The 15,991-nt window shown below is 40.9% G+C and overlaps 1 protein-coding gene across 4 annotated transcripts in view; it reads right to left on the reverse strand.

Annotated features, from left to right (window-relative positions):
* The window catches only part of ASAP1 (ArfGAP with SH3 domain, ankyrin repeat and PH domain 1), a 401,437-nt gene that overhangs the window by 24,062 nt on the left and 361,384 nt on the right, over nt 1–15,991 (reverse strand). For all 4 annotated transcript variants that reach the window (XM_077167668.1, XM_077167667.1, XM_077167671.1 and 1 more), the window contains one exon: nt 4,047–4,217. In XM_077167668.1, the coding sequence (XP_077023783.1) occupies nt 4,047–4,217 (171 nt within the window). The remainder of the gene's footprint in view (nt 1–4,046; nt 4,218–15,991) is intronic.

Consider the following 15,991-nt stretch of genomic DNA (forward strand, 5'->3'; position numbering starts at 1 on the left):
TCTGTGACAAGGAAAACTGAGGCACAGCAGGGACAGGAGTACATGTGGCAGCTACATGATAGCTGGCACCTTCTATGGAGATTGAACACAGGGGTTAAGACTTTTAGCGATGTTGGGATACAATGAATACAATGAATATATTTTGTGTGTGGATGTACATCTTTGGGGTCTGAGGGCAGATTGTAGGAGATTGCTTAATGCCACCCAAAGATATCAAGTCCTAACCCCTGGAACTTGTAAATGTTACCTTATGTGGAAAAAGGGTCTTTGGAGATGTAAGTAAATTAAAGATTCTTGGAATGAAGAGGTTACCGTAGATTACTTGGGTAGTAAATAGAAAGGCAAGCACTGAGAGATCAGAGAGAAGAGAGAGGAGTAGAAGGTACTGTGACCATGGAGGTAAGGAACAGATTCTTCAAGGAGTCCCTGAGGTAACACAGCCTTGGCAAATTTTGGACTTCTGGCCTTCAGTACCAAGTGAGAATAAATCTCTGTGGTCTTAAGTCATTAGATTTGAGTAATTTATTACAACAGCCTCAAGAAACATACACAGGTTTCCATGTCTGTTTATCCATCTAGCAAAATACTAGGCTGAGAATAACAGTAAAAGCAGCTAGCATTTGTTGAGTGCTTTGTATGTTCTAAGCTCTGTTACTTTATGTGTCTTTCTCATTTAATTTTCATAATAACTCTATGCATAATACAGGTACTAGCGTCGTTTTACAGTTGGATAAACTGAGGCACAGAACAATTCAAAGATACTTGCTGAAAAGCCCAGGGATACCAGGTGGTGGGGATAGGATGAGAATCCAGGCAGTACGACATTAGAGCCCTTAGCTCTTACCAAAAGAGAAATAGTACACACCCTCATAGAAAGTTCATATTGCATGGGAGAGACTCATAAATAAACAGAGCCACTGTGATAACCCTTATGCCACAGGGGAACAAAGAGTGGCAGTGGAGGTGATGTCTAGACCAGGAAAGGCCTTTTAAGCAAGTCACTGGGAAATCTTTAAGGATGATTATACAGTAACAGAAAGGAGTGAAGGGAAGAATATTCTAGATTGAGAAATATGTCCTATTATAGGGGTAAGAGGTAAAGCCTGGGACACCTAAAAGGCTGCTCCTCTACCATTTCCCAGTACATGGTAGCTACCTTCCATGGCCCTGATCTCTGGTGGTCCAAAGGCCAATATCTTCCTGAGCTAACATCATAGAGAAATAATGCCTAGGAGTCAGATTCCCTGTGTGCTTCCCTGATAACAAGCCTGGCCCTGGCCTTTGACTCTGCATCATAACGTCAGCAGGAGACACGGCAAAGATAAAATCAAGCAGTGGTCAAACAACGTTAAGTGTGAACACCAGGGTGAGAGCGACCTCAACTTGTCTAGTGAGAAGTTCAGAAGGGTATGTGCACACATGCCTGCTACTGACCTTTATCTGTAGCTGCCCTAGTGTGTATCTCACATATGTGTATATACACCAACACAGAAAGAACATCCTTAACAACTCTGAAATTAATATTTGGGGTTATTTCAGAGTAACCCTCAACATCTGTAATGTAGGAATTGTCATTTTTACTGAGGAAGGATTTTGATTTTTGACCCTCAAGGCTGGCTATAGACAAGAGGCTTTTAACTGGTGAGAGAAATCAGCAGAATGGCAGATTGCTTAGTGCCCACATCTTCGCTGGGTTCATTGCTCCCAATTCTCTGCCAGGTGGGCAGTAAATTCTCATAAAGTACTAATGACTTTGTGTTCTGGTGAAAAATGGCCCTACCATCATCGCCACACCTTAAAAAAAAAAAAAAAGAGGGCCACTGCTAGCCCTGTGACTGAGTGATGTGCAAGAACAGAAGTCTAAAAAAGTGATGCTCCCAGGTGGGCCACAGTGGCTCAGCAGGCAGGAATGCTTGCCTGCGATGCCAGAGGACCCAAGGACCCGGGTTCGATTCCCAGTGCCTGCCCATGTAAAAAAAATAATAAAATAAAATAAAAATAAAATAATAATATATAATAAAATAATATATAATATATATAATAATATAATAATAAATAATAAAATAAAAATAAAAAAATAAAAAAATGATGCTCCCAAAGACAGAAAATTAGGTAAATTTAATCATGGGATGCTTGACTCTGTAAGGTAAGTATAGGCATTATAAACTCCACAGAAGTAAAACTGGCCAAACAACAGGATTAACTGTTTAGCGAAATCTGAAAAGAAGGTTAAGTTGTGATTTGTGGTATGCACATCTGCAAGGTAAGTTGTGACTTTCAAAAGAATGTTATCTGGGGGTAAAATTGTTTCTGATGAAATATGGAGACTCCTGAAGGTCTTAGAAAGCAACCTCTGTCAATGCCAAAGACATCCCCAATATTCATATATATGTGTGCTACTGCCTACAGCCCCCGACTCTGCTTTCCTGGCTTGTTTTTCCTGGAAACCAATCTGTAATTCATCTCAAAGTCTCCTTCTTTCTGAAGACTTCTCTTGCTTTTTCCACATTAACACGGATGATGCTATTTTTTTCAGCTTCGTATTTCATTACCATGTTGACCCTATCAGTAAAGTACAGACATTTTAATTGTTTACATGTCTGTCTCCCTCACTTATATGGATTGAGACAGTCCAACTGTTGGGCATAGTTAATGCCTAAAACAAGTGTACTGAGTCAAAGAATGAACAGCCAAACACCCAGAAAGATGGATACACACACACACACACACACACACACACACACACACACACACTCCCTTGCATTTGTGCTAGATAACAGGTGTGCCAATCTACAAATAGGTAGTATGGCTTTTTCTGAAAACTCCAAAAATTCAGAATACCTGATAAGGCTTTTGAGGAGACTTTTAAAAACTACCTCTTAGTATAACTACAATAAAAAAACCAAAACCAAAGCTGAAAAAAAAAAAGTTTACAAAAATACTTGTTGGAAGGAACAGGTGAGATTGACAAACCACCATGTTCCTTCAGCACAGTGTGGCTGGGTGCAGTATGGGCCAGGACACTGCTGGGCACCGGGAATTGGTAGTCAGGAGACTTGGTTTTTAGCCTTAATCAACCGACAAACTAGTAAAGAGTTTTGGAGAACCAAAAAGGCAGAGAAAGTTGTGTTCTTTGTGAAAAGGAATTTGTTACTTGCAGTCAATGTCACGGAAGACGTTACACTAATGATTCTGGGTAAGTTCATTTACTTTCAAGAGATTACAAAGTACCTACTACACGCTAGGTCCTGAAAACACAAGCAAGAACGAGGATGACAAGCTTCCCTGCTGCCAAGGAGTTTACATTTGAGTGGGGAGAGAGACCCCCCAAAACAAGTAAAGAGACATAAATAAAATATATTTCAACTGTGATAAGGTACCATGAAGGAAACAGGAGGCAGGAAGTTCTTTTAAAGCGGAGGGTCAGGGAGACAAACGTCCAAGCTGAGAACTGAAGGATGAAAGGGAGCAGAGTCTTTCCAAAAGTGTGGAAGACTTCCAGGAACAGGACAGCTCAAAGGAGGGAAAGAACCGGGTGTATCCAAGAGCAGAGCCACGAATGGGGCAGTGGGGTATAAGATAAGAACCCAATCAGCAGGGCTGTCATATTTTGGTGTAAGGAGAGGATGGACCATGATCTGATTTATGTTTTAAGAAAACCCTTCAGGCTGCTGCGAGGAGAATGAATGCATTGTTTTTGTATGCTATTGTTTCAGTCTGTAAAGGAGGTTAAACAATACCTACCTTACAGAGTGACTACTATGATAGAATGAGATTCTGTGGAATGCTTAGCACAGTATCTGGTGCACAGGAAATGTCAAGTACCTTATCACCAGGGATGGTTTTTAGTGGTCCTAAGTATTACTCAGTGTGTTTCTTGGCCTTAAGAGGTAGGTATGAACATTCTCATCTATATCTGAGTCCTCATCCAGTGTGTGTGTGCAGTTTAGCATGTTTTCTGAAAATGGTTACTGTCCACTGCCCAGTGGAGTGCCAGGCAATGCCTGGCCCTGGACAGCTTTGGGCCTGACTTTAGGATAACTTACCCCAAGGAACTGCGCCTTTGTGTGTGGGCCCATGAGGTAGTGGGCTGGGAGGGTCGGACAGGGTTCTCTTGTGTCCAGGAGGTGGGGGAGGTGGCCTCTTCTTAGACAGGGTGGAGCTACCGCTAGAGGTCTGGGCGCTCAGAGGGAGTGTTGAAGGTGGGCCACTTGGACCTGGAAAGGAAGCGAAGGGGGAGGGAGGTTAATCCCAGTTTCAAAGACACAGGGTAGCTGGTACCAAATACCTTCACATGCCAAAACGTGGTGTGATACACAGAAACAAGAAAAAGGGTGGACATGGCCAAACCCATCAGTCCAATAACTCACAAACTGGGGTATTAAAAATTGCTGATAAAGTACAATTTACAACAAAGAAGGGAGAGGATGTGTCTTTAAGGGACAAAATGCCAGTCAACAGAGAATGCTAATGACTTTAGAACATCCTTTAGGTTTGGGCAAAATTAAACACACAATTTTAAATAAAAGACTCACTGGAATCATTACAAAATTCTACTGGAAAGAAGGTACACAAGCATTGCCAGCAAAATCAATAAAGAAAGAGCAGAGTATAGGCCAAACCTTCAATGGACCACAGTTTGAAAAATATAAGGACTCATATGATAGTATTTTTCTTTCTACTACAACTTCTTCATTCAGTTAACAAACTTAGCCTAAAGTTTAAAAACAAAAACTTTTCTAAATAATGGAATTTCTAATGTTAAGAGTTACCTGGAAAAAGGAGTAATCCAAAAATTCTTTTTTCCTTCCCATTCTGAATTGTTCTAGAAAGCACTGTAAATTACTGATTACACTGGAAGCCTGGACAATAGTTCTATGAATTAGGTACTGATTTCCTTAGACTAAAAAAGACTCAACTTTCTCCAGAGGTAAAGATAAGATAGCAGTAATGATTCCAATATTCTGCAAAAAACATTATCATAAAAGTAGACTTTTGAATTGAGGTTTGTTTTTAAAAGTTGTTGTAGCAAGGGTCAATATACTATTGGTTTTGTTGATTCAAGTGGCTGATGCATGCTGGGCTCTACGCCAGCACTCCAGCAACATCTCTATACATCTCTATGAAATACGGTATTACCAGGTATATGGTTTAACTGTCACAGGTAATTGCTTCTGCAAGCATAAACAAAAAAACATAAAACAAACAAACCAAAAAAAAAGGAAAGAAACAAGAAAAAAGCTAAGAACACTGCCACACCAAATGTTTAACACAGGATTGTAGATACCTGATGATCCAGACAGGCTCCAAAAGAGCTTTTTACACTCTGTGTGTTAGAAGAAAATCTTAATTACAGCTGGCCTTCCCTTCCTTGGTAAAATAAGCTTTGATATATTTCCCCTTCAACAATTACCAGTAAGTAACAACAGTGACTTAAACCATTATTTCTATTATTTCTTAAAGACAGACTAGTTTTGTGAGTGAATCCTGTTAATCTCAGGTTTAGGATTAAATAGCCATAGGTATACACCTCATTCTCTGGTCTACTGATGTAATATATAATAGAAGCTTTATTGTTACCCCAAATCGATGCCTAATTATGGTATCAGTCACTGAGGTTTCAGAAACTATTTTATTTTTGTAACAATAAAGTGATTGTTATAATTGCCTTGCATTTCTACAGTGCTTTGTAGTTTTCAGAGTGTATCTGTATATGTGATTTCCCTTGATTTTCCTAATAACTCTGTAAGATATGTGGAACGTGATTAAGGTCTTGGGAACTGGCAAAGTGCTGGTCTGGTAACACGACACTGCTGTTCCTGAGAGCCAGGGCAGCATTTCCTGTGCTGGGCATATGAGGAAAACAACAACAAATGCTCAGTATAAGGAAATGCAACTTGCCCCTCATAGATAAATGGATAATGGATAATAGACAATAGTGAGATTCTCTAGCAATTTTATCTTTCACGCCACCTAGGGACTTTCTGATGCAGTGCATCTAAGAAGTCATTTAATCAGATTCCAAATCCTGAAACAAAAATTTTTAGAAACAAATATTGTCAAGGGCAATATGCAAATGAGGCTATATTTCTGAACAAAGTTGTATATGAATTTGGTTTGAGTGGTGATCAGATCAAAGAGTCAACCTGTACTGCAGACCAAGCACAATCTGGCCTCCTGAATCATCGTTTCAAAACTGAAAGGGTTAATGTCTAACACGCCTCTACATACTTGTATCTTACTTCCTTCATATCACCTTTTACAGTCGATAAGTATTTATAGCTTTGCTTAGTTTCTGTCTCCCCCCTTTGGACTGTAGGTTTTAAGATAAGGTTTTTCTCTGGCCTGGCTTATAATAAATACTTATTGAAGAAATGGGTGAATAAACTTTTACTTCCATCTTTCTAAAGCCAGTGAATCTTAAGGAGAGCAGTATGTCTCAACTAGGATGAAAGATCAAAACTAGATATCTGGGGGCAACAGCAGGGAGGAACAGTTTTAAGACTGAAAAGGATATTCCATATTACAATTTCATATTTGGGAAACAAACACACAAACCCACCTATTGTTTTGTAATAGAAGCTACAGAAAGGAAGATGCCACAAAATCTTCTTGGCTGGTAGGGCATGAGTTAAAAAAGGTTGAGAAACATTATATTAGACCCCAGAAAAGCAGACTTACAAGCTTTTAAGATTTTAAAGAGCTCAGACAACTTCCAAAATGAGTAACCAACCCCTAAGCACTGAAGGGGGCATTTTCTGCAAAATAAATCTGAGAATTGGCTTAGTCAGGAAATAAGCAATTCTGGCAGAATAAAGAAAGATGAAATAAAAACAAAACAAAACAAAAAACAATAAACTTGCCGTCAAACAACTCAAAAAGGGGTGGGGAGGCAAGATTAATAGGTGGCAGAGGAGACACAGGAGGTGACAGCTAATTTTCTCCTGCTAACTCTGCCAAGGGCCTGTACAGTAAGAAGAAAACTTCCCAAACATTATTTGCCATTAAATACTGGCTATTATGTCAAATCACTCTTAAAAATGGGTCTAGTCTTCCAAAGCTGTTACAAGTACCTCTGAGGTTAAAGAATTATAGGGTCTTCTAGGATGAGACAGAATGTACCTCAGCTCTTCCTGAGCTTGCATGTTGGTGCATCAGCTGTCACATTCAAAGAGGTTGCAACACCCAGGACACTCTTCCCACTGTGAGGAAAGTACCTCCCCGACCCCTTCAACAGGAGGTACAACAGGGGGATGGGAGAGCCACATACTCATTTTTATATTAAGCCACTATGGGAAAAAGCACATAAAATTTGCTTTGTTGACATCCACTACTGGATTTTTTCATTATTCATTCCTGAGGCACCTCACGAGCCCCTTGAGTGTTGGGTCCCGAGCTCGACCATGAAAGCAGGGTACAGAGATATAGGCCTATACTCAGTGCATTTTGCGTTTCTGTGGCTCCTTTGCCTCTTCCCCCCTCAAGTTCTCAAAGGGTCTCCTTGGCCCTCTCCTTGGCAACAGCAGCCCTCTCTATGCAGATGGCCTCCCCTGCCCTGACCCCGACTGTGCTACCTCCTGGGTCCTTGTCACACTTTCCCAACAGTCTCTTGGATATTTCACATGGACCTCCTGCTGGTGTCTCCAACTCACATGGGCCCCATCTGGATACCTCAGCTCTGTTGCCAAGATCCCCTCAAAGGCCCAGGACCTGGGAGATGCCTCATAATGAAATTTACACCTCAGAAGCGTACCCAACATGCAGCCTCAGCTCAGACAACTCTATGTGATGACACCATACATCCCAGAAGCCACTGTGCTCACCCTGGCAGGCCCAGGAGTGGTGGCCAGGCCAAAGCCCTCTTATTCCACATCCCTGGGCCTAGCCAGTTAGACTCTCAGAAGGCTGCAGAGGTTGTTTGATGAAATATATATATTTATTTCAAACTTGTTTCTAAAATCACAATCAGCATGCTTTTCAAATCTCTTCTGAGGTCTCTAGATCTTTCATTTATTGCGTACTACATACCTGACCTAAAACTTAGGAGATTTACATGCATTATAACTAGAACTTATCTTATAAAGAATTAAAGAATTATTATCTATTTTAAGGGAAAAAATTAAGACCCAAAGCCTAGATAAGGTTAGGAACTTGAGCAGTCACAGCAAGTGAATGGCACCCAGCACCGTGTGACTCAAGGCTGGGTACTTTCAGGGACGACCTGCCCTGTTGCTCTTTCTGTGGATAGCATTGTGATTCTCCTTGGCTAGAAAATACAGATATAACCTCACTCTTTTTTACTTCTGCACCCTCATTTTTTAGGGATCAGCAAAAATGTAATTCTTAATTCTACCCAGAAGCCTTTCTAATCCATCCCCTTTCCCCCCTGGAGCTACTACTACTGCTGAACTTCCACAAGTCTCAATGGCACTGAATATTTTCTACCTTGCATCAGAGCTATGCTTTCTCTTCCTTTCCAGACAGTAAACTTCCTTAGGGCAAGATCCACATTGTTGTATCCCCCAGGGCCAGTCCCTGGCACATTCTGCAAACTCAATTCACATCCATAGAAATCATTTGTGGGTTAAGTAAGGTAGATTTTTTTAAATGTTCTTGTGCATCCTGTTTTCAGTAAAGCAGAAAACACAGAGGTCTTCCATGTGGGAGATCAAATAAAAGTATATCTTTGAAATTTTAAGGCAAAAAACAAGACCTAGAAGATGGCTTTAAAACATTAGCTTGATTGTGCCTGAAACAGTTGGCAATAGAAGTAGTATTTACATATATTAACATGTCATACAGGACTGCGATAGCAGAAGGACCCTGGGTTTGGAAGGAAAGAGTGATTATTTCCATGTGCAGATGGGGAAACAAAGGCAGGTGACAACCACACTGAGTCACCCACCCAGCAGTGGGATGCCAGTGAGTTACTACACTGTGCACTCTCCCCACTGAGTTTTTACACAGAAAACAACATGAGCTATTTGTTTGTTCTTCAGTCTCCTTCATGATAATTCTGTAAACAATTAAGATGGCTTGGGGTGGGTTCTTTAACAATTACTCATGCTTTCCCAAATGCTGTCCCTCACAAGAAGCACAACAAGGATTTCCTTTCCTTCCCTTTCCACACCCTGGCAGTCAGGTGACTTAGCCTTAGTCAGCGGCCATGCCTGAAGGCAAAGACACAGGGAACACTTTCTGCCTGCAAGGAGGCTGGTGCAGGGAGATTCAAAAGGAATAGGGGAGACTGATAAAAATAGGCACCCACAAACCCAGCATGAATCAAGGAAGATGGTCCATGGGAAGCTTTAATATGGAGCCCTCCTACCAGATTAAAAAAAAAAAAATCAAGAGAAGGGGAAACACATCAGTATGGGCTAATAGGAAGAGATTTCCTGACCAAGTATGAATCACCCATTCTGCACTTTCAAGATAGTAGGCCAGCGTCACATGCTGAGAAAGTCTTTTCTCTTTCTTCTCTTTCTGCTCTAATTACTGCCACAGCTCTCAAAGGAAAACCGGAGAAACTGTATAAAATGCTTACATAACTGTATTTGGGCATGACTGCTGCAAACATTTTGCAGAAAGATTTTCAGCAAGTCAACTATCAAATCCCCAGGACACGTGACTTAGTTTTATGAGTGTCCCCTCCTTCCTCTGGGTACATTTTTCTGGGGCGGGATGTCATTGCTTCTCCCTGCACCCTCCCCCCCCCACCTCAATGAGAATATTTATTATATTATTAATGTAAGTTATCTGTAACTTGATTTGGGGATAGATGACTATCAGTGAGTCCAAAACCGGGCTGCATATCAGAAACCTTCTGTTGTACTTTTACAAATATGAATTCTTGGATAGCTTTTGGGAAAAACTGATTCATGTCTACATTTCTGAGTTTTCAAAAACTATGGTACTCCCTAGACCACTGCTTCTCAAACTGTAATATGCATACAAATCACCGGGGGAATTTTGTTGAGATGCAGATTCTGATTCAGTTGATCTAGGTAGTGCATGAGATTCAGAATTTTTAACAAACTTCCAGGTGATGCTGATGGTTTTGGTCTGAAGATCACACTTGGAATAGCAAGGTCTTAGACCAGTGGTTTTCAGCTCAGGGGTGGGAGATGGGGGGACAGGTGTTAAATCACCTTTTGAAAGTTTCTTAAAAATACCAACGCCAAAGCTTCATGCCCATACCAATGAAACAAAAATTTCTGGTGATGTAGTCCTTACAGTGGCATTCTGAAAGAATTTTCAGGTCACTCAAATATGGGACTAAGAATCATTGTTCTAGAGATCCTCTCACCACATTTAATGCCCATTTCTCTGTGTTCAGGGCAGGAGACAGCTGTATCAAAGAACAATAGCTCTTCCTCTGCTTATTGGAGATTCTTAAATTATGTTCTTGGATTGCCTGTATCAGAATCATCTGGGGTACTTGCAATAAATGTGTATTCTTGGGTCTGCCTCCAGAATAGACTGAATTAGAATCTGTGCAGCTTGGGCTCTAAAATATGCATTGTAAACAATCTCTCCAGGTGATCTGAATGCACATTAAAGTTTTAGAAATGCTGGCTTATAAGATAAAATGGAATCTTTTTATCCTTGTAGTTAGGGATCTCTAAACAAGGTGGCCACAACCTGAGTTTCCAACCCTCTCTTTTACTGCTCTACTCTGTTAACCCCCATGGCAGGCAGGCTATAAGACAGCCCCCAGTGACCTGTCTCCCTGTAGGATGCTCTTGTGTATTCTCCTCCCCTTGAGTGTGGGCTGGACTTACTGACTTGCAGCAGAAGCTACGGGATGTCTTGCACAAGATTAGGTACAGTAAGACGGTGGCTTCCATCTTGGGCCCCCTCTCTCCCTCGGAGCCCTAGCTCTAGGGAAGCAAGCTGCCATGTTATGTGTCATCCAATGGAGAGGCCACATGAGGACTCAACACCTACCAACATCCACGAGAGTGAGTGTAGAAGTGGATCTACCCCTGGAGCCTGGAGCCAACATTCTGCAGGCTCATGAGAGGTTCTGAATCAGATGCAGCTAAGTCATGCCTACATTTAATTTTTTTAAATTTTAAATTGATTTTCTTTTCCTTATTAGAGAAGCTGTGGATTTAGAGAATAATCATGCATAAAATACAGGATTCCCATATATCATTCCACCACCATCACCTTGCATTGGTGTGGAACATCTATTACAATTGATGGCACATTTTTATAATTGTACTATTAACTAAAGTCCATGGTTTAATTTAGGGTTCACTGTTTGTATAATGTAGTTCCAGGTTTTTTTTTTTTTTAATTCTAACATTTCTCCTTGTAATCATATTCAGATATGTATTTCAGCCATGCCTAGATTCTTGACCCCATAGAAACTGTTGTTTTAAACCTCTAAGTTTTGAGATAATTAGTCATGTAACAATAGATAACTAATCCACCGGTCTAAAACCCCTTTCTTCCTTCTCCCTACATATCCAATCCCTATCTCCTTCGAGTCTCAACTGCTGCAAGAAACCTCTCAAAGCCTCTGGTCCTTTCCTATATAGAACTGTGTCACTGATTCTTTTGTTGTTGTTCATGCATTCAACAAACACTGACTGAGCTCCCTGTGTGTAGGGGTGCATGGCTCATCCCAGCCACTGTCTCGGAGGAGCTGTCTTGTCCTTGGGAAAGCCCTTGACCCTCTCTAAAAATATGAGGCCTCTCTCCTTCCTGTGCCTATAGCAGCACCTTGCCCTGCCCTCTCGGTACAGTTACCCGTTTTCTCTCCCACAAGAGTGTGAGCTCTGAGAGAGCAGGAGCTACTTCTCTACTGTTTGCCCTGTTCCTAGTACTTAGAATATTTGTTGAATTGAAGCTGCTCAGTATAAACTCTGTTATTGAATGCTCACTATGTGTGAGTTATGTTACAGACATTATTTCATTTTCTCTAAGCAATGTCCAGTAAGGGAGACATACAATTCCTATTTTTCAGATGAACGCTCTGAAACTCAGCAAGCTTGGCTAAATGTTAGAATGAGACAAGTCCAGGAACAAGGTTGGCACTGATGAGGGAAGGAATCACAGTCTCTTCAGGAAAGAAAGCTTCCTGGGAGAGGAGAAAGGGCAACCTTAAAGGTTTCGTGGGAGCTTGCAGCAGCCTAGGCATCTGTGATCTGGCTTTATACACAATAACCTGCCTCAGAGAGTTTGGTACTTGCAAATTATTCTTTAATTCAGGGCAGTAATTTAGTCTCTTTACCTAACCTGATGGCAAGGATAGCATCTCCTTGTTCAATATTTCCCATTGACCCTGAGCATTCAGGAACTCACTCCACAAGCATTTATCACTGCTCTCAGAATGCCAGGCTCTCTGCGGCTTTGTCCAAATCACTGCCAGTTTACCAGACCCAGGCCTGTTTGAAGAATGAAATCTACACTACAGAATTTATGTGTGGAATGTAGGATTAATTCTTAAATGTAGTCACATGAGTGGCTACACAATTCCTGATTCTAGGGGAATGTCAATGAATAGATGGGAATGAACAGTAGTGAGTTTATCAGTTGCTCATGTTTTGAAAAGCTTAAAAGGTAGTTCTTTCTGAGGAACTAACTTTAAGTTAGCTCTTAATTAAGCTTCTTGAAAGGTGATTTATTATTCATCTACTTAGCTAATCCTGTCTTTGAGTTAAGTGCTGACCATGTGCCTGGTTTTACTACTCAGAGCACCTTTTCCTTGAGCAGATTTGGGTGACTTCACTTTTGCCCCTATCTCCCAAAGGGCTCTGTCTTTTTGAAGTTGAGAATGTTAACCATGTAGCTGCAGCAGCAGAGTTATCCTCTGTGGAGCACTTACCACGTGGCAGGCACTGACCTAAGTGCTCTATGTACCTCCCATTTCATCTTCACAACATTTCATGTGAGGTGGCACCTCCACGTCAGGTACAAGTTTTTGTCATGGCTATCTAATAGGTATGAAATTATACAATGGGAGAAAACCACAGTTCCATAAGCTCTTAATTATTTAAGAAACATTGTTAAATTAAGCCAAGAGACCACAAATAATATTTGTTCTTGAGTACTTCTTCTGTGGGAGGGGTACCATGACATCACACTACCTTCACAGCCCGCTATAGAAAAATCCATGTGCACAGCATGACTAACCCAATAGGATTCTTGCACAGCAGTTCACAGCTTTGCAGTTTAAAAAATGCTTTCCACATATATTGTCTCATTTGATTCTAATGACTATTCCATGAGGCAGGCAAGTCAGAGACAGACCATCTTCCTCAACGTGGAGAGTAAGAAACTAGAAGATCTGGTCTGACAGTTTTAAGGCCCATTTTATTTTTCTATTCAGGTTCTGTCACTAACTTCTTGTATGAACTGAAATAAGTTTCTTAACCTTTCCAGGGCTGCTTCATACAATAGGTTAAATGATCTTTCAGCATCTTTCTAACTCTAAAAACTCCATGGATCTATTATATCATTTTAGCTTCAAGATTAAAAACTAACCAATCTTGCAACCCTCGGAACATGGGGAGTGGGGAAGGGGGGGTGCTGATGCTCAAGAGTAAGAAACTTCTGCATCCTTCAATTAGCTTGATAGCTTTGAATTCATCTCTCTGGACCTCACATCTGAAGAGGAGTTAGGAAGCAACCTTTCTCTGTATAGGGCTTAAAGGATGATTAATATGTGATTCTGAATTTTTTGTATTCTGCAGCTCTGACTGATTACAAAAGTTGGTTTTGCTTGATACTAAATTAGGTTAAAATTCTTTTAATTTTGATGAGGCAACTAAAGTTTCTTGAAAATATTTCTGAGCTGGATTTGGAATAACTCTTTCAAAACTTTGTATACCCCTTAATGTATTCTTTATTTGTGGGTATATAGTGTCTGTTTCTGCCTCACCTTTTGGGAACCCTAAACTTCACTGCAAATAGAGACCTTTGCTTTACTTGCTGTGGACCAGCAACCAAAACAGGAGATTCAGGAAAATAGTTCTATCAGTTCAAGAATGAAGTGAAAAAAAAGCCACAAAAAGAGAATTATCTTTACATAGAGAAAATCAGCTAATTTTTCACAGTGTCAGTTTTGCAAACATAATGCTACATGAGCCAAGCTAGCTCAAGGATGTCTCCCACATTTCAACTCACTTAACCGAAGCCATGAGAAGGCTATACTTGTCACATCTCACCGGGAGACAGGCCAAATCTCTGAATCCGATGTGCTGCTATAAACAGCCCAAAGAACATTCTGATTTTACTAAGGAGGGATTTCTCTTGTCACGTATGGGCTTTTTGGGGGTTTTGGGGATGGGCACTCTCTATCCTTAGCTGACCACAGTTGCTATGGCCATGTTCCTAAGCAGTTATTCCAGCAACCGGATCACTAAACAAATTTGGTCTTTGTCGTCTGGGCCTTTGGAAAAGAGCTAGTTAGAATTTATTCAAGGCAGGACAGTCATGCTTGGCGCTGAGTCAGATGGTATATTTTATGGGTTTTGTTTGTGTCTCCTTAAGGGGTAGAGGGAAGTAAAGGGCTTCTTGGTCCCTAAAACTCTGGTATAATTCTTTCTCATAAACCATTTTCAAGACTCTCAATTACCTGCAGGTATAGGACCTGCTTGTCTAAAGATACTGATCACTACCATTACGACCATCCCACAAAGATGTAAAATCTTACAGTCTTCAGTTATTTTCTTTGGTACAGGGTTTTGAACAGTCCTCTTTAGGGTGTAGACAGGGATGATCATTACCCAGAGCTAAGTGGCAAAGCAGTACTCTTATACTACAGATTAGCAAACTGATATATTAGTGATTTAAAAAGGATTCTGGTGCCTTATTTATATACACTCACGAATGGTAAGAAAAACACTTGAGGGTTAAATCTCTGGCTTACATGGGCTGTTACAGTCACGGCTTATTTTTGATGAGTACTGTTCATACCAAAGCTTTATTTTAACTTTTATCCATTATTTAAAAATCTATGAGACCATTTGGGCTCTAAGAACACAGCTTCCATTTATAACATCATTTCAATGGAGAATAAGCTCTGAAAAAACACTGCTTTGAATAAAGCTCACATTTCCCAGAAAGTAGCCTCAGTATGATTTAAATAGGCACGGCCTTGTGGACAAGAGTCCTGGGGTCCTTCAGCTCATAGGAAGAATCCTGCATTTGGACTGACTGGTGGAGATCACCCTGAAGCTAGACTTCTGGGTACATCTCAATTTTACCCCTGCCTGGGAAACACCTTATAGCATTTTTTTGCTCTCTAACTTGTCCCTGTATGGGTAGGAAAAAATGGATTTTCTGAGCATGGCTCATTTTGTGGATGTGGGATGCAGGGCAAGTACTTTGTTGCTACAGAACAGGGTGCTGGACAAGTACCTCGAGGTGCCAGCCCTTGTGGAGGCATTTGACACGGAATGATTCCACCCCTTACCCCCAGTAAGCATTCTTTCCTAGGTAGTATCTCATGGGAAAACAACCCTCATCAGAGTGCAAGGGAGTGTGGACTCTGGGCACACAGGACCTGCATTAGAAGTCCAAGTAGCTGAGAACATTAGGCAAATTACTCAATCCCCTCATTTACAGAATATGGTTGAGCTTAGGGTCTCTCATAAGACAAATGCTTCATAACTACTACCACTATCATCATTAACATCTTCAATAGATATTTTACTGTAGAGTAACCTTTCAGAGAAGAATGGTTTATTCCACTCTATACTAGAGAGGAAGAAGCAAAGGTTCTGGCACGACACAGACTTCAAATAGAATCCCGACTCTGCCACTCAACCAGCTACGTGACCTTAGGCTAGTCACTGCCTAAAAGGGGCACAAAAGCACAGGCCTTACAGGAATGTTGTGAGGCTTATACATGACAATGCATGAGGAGCACTACAACAGTGCTTCTCCCATTGCTGTGCTTGGCAACTGAGAAAGTCTTTATTTCAAAGTGCCGTTGATACCACACATCACATTCTACTCTGCCATTCCAAAAGTGCCT

Source organism: Tamandua tetradactyla, chromosome 6, assembly GCF_023851605.1.
Source record: "Tamandua tetradactyla isolate mTamTet1 chromosome 6, mTamTet1.pri, whole genome shotgun sequence".
Taxonomy (NCBI): Eukaryota; Metazoa; Chordata; class Mammalia; order Pilosa; family Myrmecophagidae; genus Tamandua; species Tamandua tetradactyla.